The 11,824-nt window shown below is 38.9% G+C and overlaps 1 protein-coding gene across 1 annotated transcript; it reads left to right on the top strand.

The window, feature by feature from the left end:
• Positions 1-2,357: 2,357 nt before the first annotated feature.
• Positions 2,358-2,735, top strand: LOC116137721. Its single transcript, XM_031423409.1, has one exon. The coding sequence runs from the start codon at positions 2,358-2,360 to the stop codon at positions 2,733-2,735; it is 378 nt and encodes a 125-aa protein (XP_031279269.1).
• The last annotated feature ends 9,089 nt before the right edge of the window (positions 2,736-11,824 follow it).

Raw genomic sequence — 11,824 nt, 5'->3', positions numbered from 1 at the left:
ATTAGAGGAATCTCACCATCATTTTGCATGCATAAGATACTCATGGAGGATGATTTTAAGCCTAGGGTGCAACCACAACGGAGATTGAATCCTTCGATGAAGGAAGTGATGAGAAAGGAGGTAGTGAAACTCTTAGATGCGGGGATTATTTATCCTATTTCTGATAGCCCATGGGTGAGCCCAGTACAAGTGGTTCCGAAGAAGGGAGGTATCACGGTGGTGAAGAATGAGAGTAACGAGTTGATACCAACGAGGACGGTGACGGGCTGGAGAGTATGCATTGATTACCGTAAATTGAATGAGGCGACAAGGAAGGATCATTTTCCATTACCTTTCATTGATCATATGTTAGAGAGGTTGGCAGGACACGGCTATTACTGTTTCCTGGATGGGTATTCAGGATATAACCAGATTGCCATCGCTCCGGAGGATCAAGAGAAGACTACCTTCACTTGCCCCTACGACACTTTTGCTTACCGAAGAATGCCCTTCGGGTTATGCAATGCATCAGCAACATTCCAAAGATGCATGATGTCAATCTTTGGAGACATGGTGGAACGATTTATAGAAGTCTTCATGGATGACTTCTCAGTTTTTGGTTCATCATTTGATAACTGTCTAACTAATCTCTCTTTTGTTTTGCAGCGATGTAAGGAGACGAACTTGGTGCTCAATTGGGAGAAGTGTCACTTCATGGTCCAAGAGAGAATAGTGCTCGGGCATAGGATCTCCAAGGATGGAATAGAAGTTGATCGAGCAAAGACGGAAGTGATTAAGAAGCTACCACCACCATCAAATGTCAAAGCAGTCCAAAGTTTCTTGGGGCATGTGGGGTTTTACAGACGCTTTATAAAGGATTTTTCTGAGATTTCTAAACCCCTTTGCAATTTGTTAAATAAAGATGTTGTTTTTGAGTTTAACGATAATTGCATGCATGCCTTTCTAACTCTAAAAAAATTATTAGTATCTGTACCTATTATTGCAGTTCCCGATTGGGGACTACCCTTCGAATTGATGTGTGATGCTAGTGATTTTGCTTTAGGGGTAGTTTTAGGACAGAGGAAAAACAAAGTGTCGCATGTAATTCAGTATGCTAGCAAAACACTAATTGATGCACAATTGAATTACACCACCACTGAAAAAGAATTGTTGGCTGTAGTTTTTGCTTTTGACAAGTTTCGTTCTTATTTGTTAGGTGCAAAGGTGATCGTCTACACGGACCATTCAGCACTCAGGCACCTATTGGCAAAGCAGGAAGCAAAACCTTAGCTGATACGATGGATTTTACTACTTCAGGAGTTCGAGTTAGAGATTCGAGACAAGAAGGGGTCAAAAAATGTGGTGGCTGATCACTTGTCGAGGATTGAGAGACCAATCAAGGGAAATGAGGAGGAAATGCCAATTGGAGAAACATTTTCGGATGAGAAGTTGATGAGAGTGGAGGAAGCACCATGGTACGTAGATTTTGCAAACTATTTGTCATCAAGGGTGCTCCTACGTGGAATGACATACCAACAGAAGAGAAAATTCTTCTCAGATTTGAAGTATTATTTTTGGGAAGAGTCGTTTCTTTACAGACATTGTGCTGATCAAATGATACGAAGATGTGTTCCGGAGGAGGAGATGGAAAGCATTCTACGACATTATCACGAAAAGAAAGTAGGTGGCCATTTTGGGGGAGCTAGAACAGCAGCCAAGGTTTTACAATCGGGGTTTCACTGGCCAACCCTCTTTAAGGATTCCTTCCGGATGATTCAGGAATGTGACCAATGTCAACGGATGGGTAACATTTCAAAAAGAGATGAGATGCCGTTGAACAACATCCTGGTGGTTGAACTTTTTGATGTGTGGGGGATTGATTTCATGGGTCCCTTCCCAAGTTCATTTGGGAACACATATATCTTAGTAGCAGTGGATTACGTGTCGAAGTGGGTCGAGGCAGTTACATTGCCAACTAATGATGCTAGGGTAGTGATCAAGTTTGTGAGAAAGAATATTTTCTCAAGGTTTGGGGTACCACAGGCAATCATTAGTGATGAGGATCTCACTTTTGCAATAGGCAAATGGATGCACTGTTGAGTAAGTATGGAGTGATACACAGAATTGCAACACCTTACCATCCGCAAACGAGCGGTCAAGTGGAACTGTCGAATAGAGAACTCAAGAGGATTTTATTAAAGACAGTTAATGCATTTAGGAAGGATTGGTCACGGAAGCTGGATGATACGCTTTGGGCATACCGAACCGCTTTTAAGACTCCGATTGGTATGTCTCCATTTAGGATGGTTTATGGGAAAGCATGCCACTTGTCGGTAGAACTCGAGCATAAAACGTATTGGGCAGTCAAGCAACTAAACATGGACTTGAAAGCTGCTAGAGAAGAAAGGATATTGACCTTGAACGAACTCGATGAGTTTCGTCTTGATGCATACGAGAATGCCCGGATTTATAAGGAGAAGACAAAAAGGTGGCATGACAAGCATATCTGGAAGAAGGACTTTGAAGTAGGGCAGAAGGTGTTGTTGTTCAATTCTAGGCTTAGGCTTTTTCCCGAAAAACTGAAGTCTAGATGGTTAGGACCGTTCACAGTGTCAAGAGTTCACCCATACGGAGCAGTGGAAGTGTCACATGAAGAAAAGGGCACCTTTATAGTAAATGGACAGAGATTGAAGCCCTACGTAGTTGGGATGATGAGTTGCAAATCTATCCCAATCCGGCTTGACATCCCAACTTGAAGGATTGAGAGAGTCGAGCTATTGACTATAAACAAACACTTCTTGGGAGGCAACCCAAGTGTTTTTAATTATTTGTTTTTCATTTCGTTGTGTGTGAATTTGTTCGAATTCTTTATGATTTTGAATGATTTTTGATATGTGTGTTTATGGGTGTTTCAGGTGAAATTTTCAAAGAAAGAGAGGACACAAATTGCTGAATACTTCGCCGGGGCGAAGAAGTTTTCTTCGCCGCGGCGAAGCAATCGAAAACAAAGATGTCATCTCCTGGAAGTTTTCGCCCCGGCGAAGGAATTGTTTTCGCCGCGGCGAAGAAGAATGATAAATTTTTGGAAAAATTTCTAAGGCATTGTCGCCGCGGCAAAGAAAATTCTTCACCGAGGCGAGTTGCCTCGGTATGGTTTCGCCACGGCAAAGAGTTTTTCTTCGCTGCGGCGACACCTAGGTAATTTTTTTAGGGTTCATCACGAAGAACGTCGCCGCGGTGAAGCTTGTTCTTCGTCGCGGCGACGACACTTTTCTATAAATACCCACTCTTTTTCTTCATTCTTCACGCAACTTTTTATTTTCACTTGAGAGAAAAATTTTCAAAATTCAATCTTTTGCTTTCCTAGTGCCTTTCCAACCAAAATTCTTACTCCCTAACATTCCTAAACACCAAAACAACCCATTTCAACAACGATTTTCGCGAAAATTTCACGAAAATTTTTGGATAAAAAATTTGGGGCTTTTCAATCTGGGATGTTTCTGGTTCAATTGGTTGCGAATACTCGTTCATATTGGTAAGATCTCGAATACCCAAAGCTTTTTATCGCACAATTTCAAGTTTTTAATTGTAGATCTGAAAATTGTTGTTGCGATTAAGTTGTGGAAATTAGGTGATTTTGAGCATTGATTTTGTTAGAGGAAGAGTAGTTAGTGCATTGGGTGATTGTTAGGAGTGTGGGTTTTTGAAAAATTGAAGTGTTTGTGTGGATTTGTAAAATTTGTAGTTTAGGGGTAAAGTGCAAATTTTTGGAAGTGTTGTTTGTTTTTGTAGGATTGAATTGGTTGTGTAGAACAACTAGGTTTGAATTTTTGGGAAATAATTGTTGAGTGAACAGAAATTGTGAACAATGCCTGCCAAAATTAAGCATCCATACAAGGGTAAGGGTAAGGCCAAAGGAAAGAATGTTGACAACTGTTTTGTTAATGACCAAGCCCGTAAACGGTATGAGGAGGCAATCCAAAAAGATAAGGGTATTATTCCTGAACGCGGCTAACCACGAGTCAGTCCTTGGACTGGAGTAGAGGGAGACGTTGGGAGATGCTTATGAGCGCTCCTGCACAACCGGCTGTAGAGCCACTAGTAAGGGAGTTCTATGTCAATCTCCTGGATTGTCAGGAAGGTACAGTTTTAGTGAGAGGGGTTGATCTGCCATTTACGGAAAAGGTGATCAATGAGTTATATAACCTGACTGAAATTTTCTAGGATGAGTACATACAGTTTAAGAGATCACAGTTTGAGGACAGTATCATCCTTCTGGTTATTGCAAAACTGGATGCAGATTGGGCAGTATCGAAGAAACAAAAGAAGACTCTCAAGGGAACTCAGTTGACACCGATGGCTCGACTGTGGCAATATTTTGTCAGTGCGAAATTGATGCCAGAATCGCACTACAGCACAGTTACTCACGAGAAGGCAGTATTGCTTTACTCTATTGCCACAGGGAAGAGAATCGATGTGGGAGACATGATTTGGAACAACATTAAGCTAGCTTCCAAACCAGGGCGAACAAGTTACAGGTTCCCACATCTCATCACAGCCTTATGCCTTAGAGAGGGAGTCGAGGTTCAGGATGACGAGCACCGTATTCATGCTGCCCCAGTTTTAGACTCAGAGTATTATAGAAAGCACCTTGACCGTCTGAAAACTGCACAACCAAGAGTAGGGGCAAAAAGGCAGAGAACCACATAAGGCCCTGCCACATCCTCTAGCTCCACAGCTACTCAGAAAGAGATGACGCAGCAGATGATGGGGATGATGCAACGGATGGTATATCGTCATGATTTGTTGGTTGAGCAGACCCACATGATGTATGAGATGCAGAAGAATAGCTTTAAAGAGCTCAACGTTGACACTTCAGCATACCAATGGGTCGACTGGGACTCAGATGTGTGGATGGGCTCTGAGGAAGAAGAGGAAGATGAAGAAGACGAGGAAGAAGAGGAAGAAGAAGAATGAGCCGAAGCACCTGTTTTTGTTTGTTTTTATGTTTTTTTTTTTTATTTTTTTATTTATTGTGTTGTTCGTTTTAAACATTAAACTCAGTTTTATTTCTGTTTTGGATTTTGTTTAGTTGTTTCTTTTAATTTGTAGTTGTTGCAAAGACGAGGTTAGGTTGTAATATTTTCAAGTTATTTGTGAGTTTTTGCTAACACAAGGGACACCACAGTTTCAATTATTTTGACAGATTTTGGGTGATGAAAAGTCCGAGACCGGGTGTGCATTGTGGAGTGACACTTCACGAATTGACCAGGGAGTTTTCTCGTACCTTTGTTCTTCTTTATTTTCTATTCCTGATTTATGCGTAATGGAACATTGGGGACAATGTCATGTTTAGCTTGGGGGTAGGAAATAGAAATAAAACCTAGTTTAAGGGTATATTGGCTGGAAACCAGAACCCGCCTTAAAAACTACCTAGCAGTACTTGACAACCTTTGGTATAACAACGCCACCTACACCTTAAACCAAACAAATAAAATAAAATAAAATTTTCTTTAGTTTGATTGTTTTTGGCCGATGATGAATTGTATAAATCAATGATGAGAATAGGGTTGTTGCAATTTTATTGTTGAGAAATGTTAAGCATTGCTTCAAGTTTATGTTTATTGACTGGATTTTGATTGAGGTTTGTTGAGTGGTTCAGCACAATTTTCACTTATTTCGGCATGCTTAGATTCATTTTATGTGATTAGGTGAAGTTTGATAATGTTGGTGGACTCTAAAACCTAGTAGAGAAGTGCTTGAGGCGAAATTCTAGGATTAGACATGGTTGAGAAGATGATTTAGGCATTTTTCGACACGTTTGAGCCTTTCTAGCCGACCCATAAATGAAATTGTCCCTAGTCACCCATTTGAGCTATATGAATTTTATTGCTTTATTTTTCTTGGAACACAACAAAAATGTCCAATCTCTATACCCTAAACACTTTATCATACCCTTAGGAGAATTCGATCCTAATGCAAACGAAAGAGTTGTACGAATAAGCCAAAAGAATAGTTTGGGGGTTGGGAGAAGAGAAATGGGGGTTGGGAGAAGAGAAATAAAAACAAAAGAGGTAGTCACCTCAATTCAATTGAATTGTGTTTTAGATTCACCAAAAAAAATAAAAAAAAATCGAATTCTGTCTAGTTTAAGGGTATACCGGCTGGAAACCAAGACCCGCCTTAAAAACTGCCTAGCAGTATTTGGCGACTTCTGGTGTAACAACGCCACGTACACCTTAAACAAAATTCCCCCGCATTAATGGTTTCGGGAATAAGAAAAATGAAAGTTTGAGGGTGGTGAATTAGTGGACATTTTAATTGGTAGTTAAGAAGAAGTGGAGTTCGATTTGATGTTAGCGTTTGCATTAGGAAAACCGAGTTTTCTTACTTTGTTATTCCTATCCTTTTTCTTGGAACCCACTACCCGAGCCTAACGTTACAAGCTTTTAAAGACCTTTTAATTCTTAGCTTTGTCTAGTCCTCATTAGTGGAGAGTAGTTTGATATTTAGGCTTATGGAGTCCGTCACCATTTGATGAACTTTACATTTTTTTGCATAAAATAATCCGGGAAGTTGGAATGTGGATTGAAGTGGGGATCACCTACTTGGTGGACTGATTGAGAAAGATAGTCAATATAGCTTATAACTTCTTGGAGTGTTGAACATTTCCTGATAATAATTTTTCAACAACTTTTGAGATTTGTGTAAATTCTAGGCAATTCGTTTGTTGAAGTTGAGTCTTGTTGGTTTTGTTCATTTTTCAGTTTGATGTGTGTGTTTTGTGTTTTTGTTCGTAGTTTGTTGTTTCGTTTCCCTTTAGTTTTGTACCGTACTCGGGGACGAGCATATCTTTAGTTTGGGGGTATTTGATAATCTGTGGATTATACAGTTTTCATTAAACTTTTTAATCGGATTTCAGGTACTTTCTAGTGCATTTTGACCTGAATTGTTGCTTAATTCTTTACATTTCTTGTTTTAGGTTAAAATGGATATTTTGAGCAAATAAGGACAAAATTGGAAATTTTTGACTCAGAAGTTAGCAGATCTCAGAAGTTAGGAGAGTTCTGAAGCAGAATAAAGCACAATGAGGCTTGTTCCAAAGGGAGAGCACCGAGAATCGAAGAATCAAGCTAAAATGCAAGCAGAGTGGCAGTTATGTAATTTTAGAACCTCTCAAGAAGCTTCGCCGCGGCGAAGTACGCCAGTCACGAGCAAGATCTGTTTCTCTCTTCGCCACGGCGAGATTTCTTTTTCGCTGCGGCGACGGTCGTAAATTTTAGTTTTGTAAAACGCACAGTTTTACTTTGTGCGTGTTTTTCTGGAGAATTTGGGGCTAGGTATAAAAGAAAACACTTAGCCTTTTTGAAAGGAGGTCGAATAGGGTTTAGAGCAGCTTTTACATTTCTTTGAATTTTATCTTTGAACAATTTTGAGCTGTAGAAGGGTGAAGATTCGAGTTCAAACCAGAGGATTCATCATTTAGGGAGATTTCTTATCTTTTCTGTTATTTTCATTATGTTGAACTTTAATATTTTCGTTTCTTTCATTTGTGTTGTTGATTTAGCCATGAACTAACCCATTTTGGGTTAGGGTTTTGATTGTAATTCGGATTTTTAATGGGTTAAGTTATTGATTGTGTTATGTTCATATGACTATGCTCTGATTGTGTGTTTGCCCTGAGTTTTAATGATTTATGTGATGAACATGTGAGATTGAGAAATGAATCATGTTAGGCTTCTTGGGTAATCACCATTATAGTATTGGATGCTAGAGATAGATTCAAGAATTAATGAAATCATTGTAGGATTCTTATGCTTAATGAGTTTGGAATTGTTAACTTTCAAATTGTTGGGTGCGGAAAGTTAACAAGGAAGAATAGGAAAACATAGCCTGAAAATGTATGTTTAACACCTTAGTGAGTTCGATTTACAATTATTGCATATGAATGTGAATGTAGTTTAATTTTTAGGTTTAACCCATAAAATCCGAATGAAGTCAAAACCCTACCCGTTTTATTTGAATTGATTTTTATCCGTGTTTTACATCTCGCATTCTTAGTTAATTCGCAGTTTAGAAATTTTGTTTTAGTAATAGGTGAAATTGCTCCCATTTATCCAAAAGATTTCGATTGCTCCAACTTGAGAATAGTAGAAAACTTAGTGCTTAGCTAACAATCCTCGTGGGAACGATACTCACTCATCATTATATTACTTGAGCGATTAATATACTTGCTACATATTGCATGTTGTATGAAACACGCATCAGCGGCACTTCGGGAGAAGTGTCCTCCTATACCTAAGGGATCTCTTCATTGCCATAATTGTTTGCTCATATTCGAGACAGCGAGCCATTTGCTGTTGTGGAACCAATTAGTCAAAGATTTTTTCTGATCAAAAGCAGGTACTAAATCAGACTCGTTTTTCTAGCGCCAAACTGTTGATGCTTGATTTTGACACCAACTATGCACACATGAGAGATGCTAAGCGGACTTAGAAGTCACATGTGATATGAAAATATACAATTAAATAAAGGGTGAATAACAATGTTTAAAGTGGTTCGGATGCTCAAGAGCAAATCCTACATCCACTGATATTGTATTAATGAGTAAGGACAGGTTGCGTTCAGCGAGCTAAGTTACAAGTTGAAGGATACAAAAGAGAGAGAGAGAGAGAGAGTTATTCTAGAGTGAAATTAGCTAATTCTGCAAATGAGAGAAAAATTTTCTATTTATAGTGGGATAGACCAAGGTAATAATTACTAAATCTATAAGTGGGTGGATATGGTGTAAATCCTTCTCTGCCTCCCATTGCTCATCTATCCAAGTGATTTTCTCAACTTATGCAGGGATTGGATGCATGAACAATTTCCAATCATGTGCTAACCTGGCACTCACCCACTACACTGACAAAGGTATGCTGCTTACGTCATTATGCGATGTGGTGCACCTGAACAGTCATAGAACCTTTTTAAGCTCTGACAAGTCCATACTGATAAGACTACGCATCAGCCCTACTTTTTCGAGCATAACAAGAAGAAGGTCTTATATAATGAGGGCCGGCCGGGATGCCCAAAGAGGAAAAATAGGTTTATAAAAAATATCTCGAGGCCTAAAGAGGAAAAAGGTTTCTGACAAAAATATCTCTGTGGGGCCTAAAGAGGAGAAAAAGGTTTAAAGCAAAAATATCTGTGGCATCCCATGTGCCATGACCTCACATGCCACGTTACTTAATACCCTCAACATTAAAATAAAAATTCAAACCTAAAATTCCCAATTTGTGGATACAGAAATCCTACCGCGGGACCACCACCCTCAACGGCTCCAACACCATGAACGGCCGACGTCCCCAGCACCGCATGCGGAGGAGCACCGACGCACACGCACACCGCCGCCGCCGCATACTACCGGAGCTCAAACACCACAGCCACCGCCGCTGAGCACCGAAGCCTTCAATACCACCACCAATATCAACCGCGCGACCACCACTCCCGACCTCTGCAACACCCTGATTAGTGCTTTATAGGAAAAGTTCAACTGCTTCTGCTGAAGGTAATTTTTTTTCTTGAAAATGGTTTTATTATGGTGTTTTTGTTCATTGATTCATGTATAAAAAACAGGAATTTATAATAATGTTTTCCCTATTACGTTTGTTGGCTGGGTTAGTGAGTTAATTTCTGATTGTGTTTACTTCCAAAACTTAGAATTTGATAGAATAGGAACCTACATGGATGAGCCGCGCAAAAAAGCTGGAAAGTCGTTTGTAACAATACATGTAACATGTTCCTAATTTTGTTGTTATGTTTATTTTTCCTGTGATTTGAATATTGCTGCTTGGATTTTGATATTGGTAGATAGTTTGCACAGGTTATTTTTTGTTAGAACATGAACTTTAGGAGAATGTCTATGAAGTTATAGGATTTTAGCTTTGTAAAAATCTTGGGTGAGTGCCCTGTACTATGTTATCTATACATTTGCGTAATAAATCATGTAATGTATGCAATTGGGAAAACAAGTTTATCCAATATGTATGCTGCTGAAGATGGGTTAATAGCTCTTTATGTATTGTAAAACTTATTGTCTACAAAGGAGGTGTGCAGTTTCGGAGTTTGTCATGAAATCGATAATCTGGTTATATTCATGGGTATAAAGTTCTGTTCAACTGTTGTTTTCTCCTATTTACCTTTAAATTTGTTTGTTTTGTTTAAGAACTACGCCTCACGGCTACTTCATTTGTATGTGTTGTAGAGATGCAGAAGTAGTCTAACGTCCACTGAAGCGTCCAGCTCCTCCTCGCTTGGGAAGAAAGTTAATTGAGACTCAAAATGCAAGCGTCTTCTTGAACTTTACGAGTTGATCTAGCTATGGAATTTCAAGATGAAATCAGTTTGCATACTCCTAAGTCAATACTAATAGCATATAGCTTATTGAGAATTAGGTTATCTTTCACACATTATAATTTTACAAACTCTCTTTCAAACCCAAAATTTTCTTCAAATCATTTAATGATGTGGTAGCTCATGTTGCAAATGTTGTGCTTGCCCTTAGTAAGTTTTGTTTTGCCAAAACTTTGTGTTACACCGTAGCAATTGTAAAGCATAGGTTAAGTAAAATTTTGACAGAATTTATGTTTTAGTAATATATCATTGAATGTCGATGCATGCTAATTAGAGAGCAAATGTTTGACACAATGTAAATTTTATTTAGGGTATTCTGTTTACATCATAAAAGAGAAAACTTGTCAGCTCAAAGTAGAACAAAATGTGACAATGTTGATGGTGCTTCGAAATAGGGGAGCAGTCATATTCCTAAATAGGGGAGCAGTCATAGTCTTACACCACGAGCTATTCGCAGCAAAGGTCATCCTCCATTCAAAAGAAAGTAATCAAAGATTGAACAAATTGTTCGTAAAGTAAAAGAGAAGAAATTGCAAAAGCAAGAAAATGAGGATAAAGCTTGAAGGTAAAAACTTAGTAATTATCCATTTTGTTGACTATTTTACTATTTTTATTCCATTTACTGATAAATAACACGACTTGTGTTATATAATTGCAAGATTGCTGGATACCCAAGCATGTGTGCCTCTTGTAGTTTGTTTAGGACTAATATGGGTGTTACATGAGTAATGTGGTTTCATTTTACCTCTTACGTTGTATTACGGTGATTTCTCATGTACTAGCTCTATTTGTATTTTGGCTGTTGAATAGTGATTGAAATTTCAAATATTGTTGAATTTAAATTTGCATATTGGCTGGATTCGGAGAAAATGCAGAATTTTTTTGGTGCAGCTGAATTTTGATGCTGACTTTTCTGGTGCTGCAGCTAGATTGTTGCACTGTAGGCAGATTCCAGGAGTGTTTTTGGTGTAGTGTTTGTTTGCTGGAAGTGAGACCTGTTTTTGTGGTTTTGTTTTTGTTTTATTCAGTATTGGGAAATTGCAGATTTTTTTAGTTATAGCTTCTTGCCGTTTCCAGGAGATTTTCACAGTAGGTGCTGTTTTTTGTGTTGGATTTGCAGCTTGGGTCTGTATGTTGGTGTTGTATTGCAGTGACTGGATTTGGTGCATGGCCAAACAAAGGATTCAGGAGAGCTTTGTTTCCAGATGCAGCAGCAGAAAACTGCATTTTTCCAGTTCCCAGAAGTCTGTTTGGAACTGCTGCAGCGGAATTCTGGAGTAGCCTGGAGCTGCAGCAGCAGATTTGTGGTTCATTCAGGGGAGTTTGGCTGGTTGTGCAGGGTTTTGTAAAGCAGTTTGGCTGTTTTGTGCAGTGTGTTCTGCAGTTGCAGCTTCAATGCTGCATTTTATTGGCAATTATCCATTCGGTATAGCCTTTTGTGGCGATGGAT

This window comes from Pistacia vera, unplaced genomic scaffold (genome assembly GCF_008641045.1).
Source record: "Pistacia vera cultivar Batoury unplaced genomic scaffold, PisVer_v2 Contig333, whole genome shotgun sequence".
Taxonomy (NCBI): domain Eukaryota; kingdom Viridiplantae; phylum Streptophyta; class Magnoliopsida; order Sapindales; family Anacardiaceae; genus Pistacia; species Pistacia vera.
Note: the sequence above shows the minus strand (reverse complement) of the source record. Positions and strands in the feature narration are given on the sequence as shown.

Coding starts and splice junctions, on each gene's coding strand:
- LOC116137721 (XM_031423409.1), top strand. CDS start 2,358: ATGGACTTGAAAGCTGCTAGAGAAGAAAGGATATTGACCTTGAACGAA.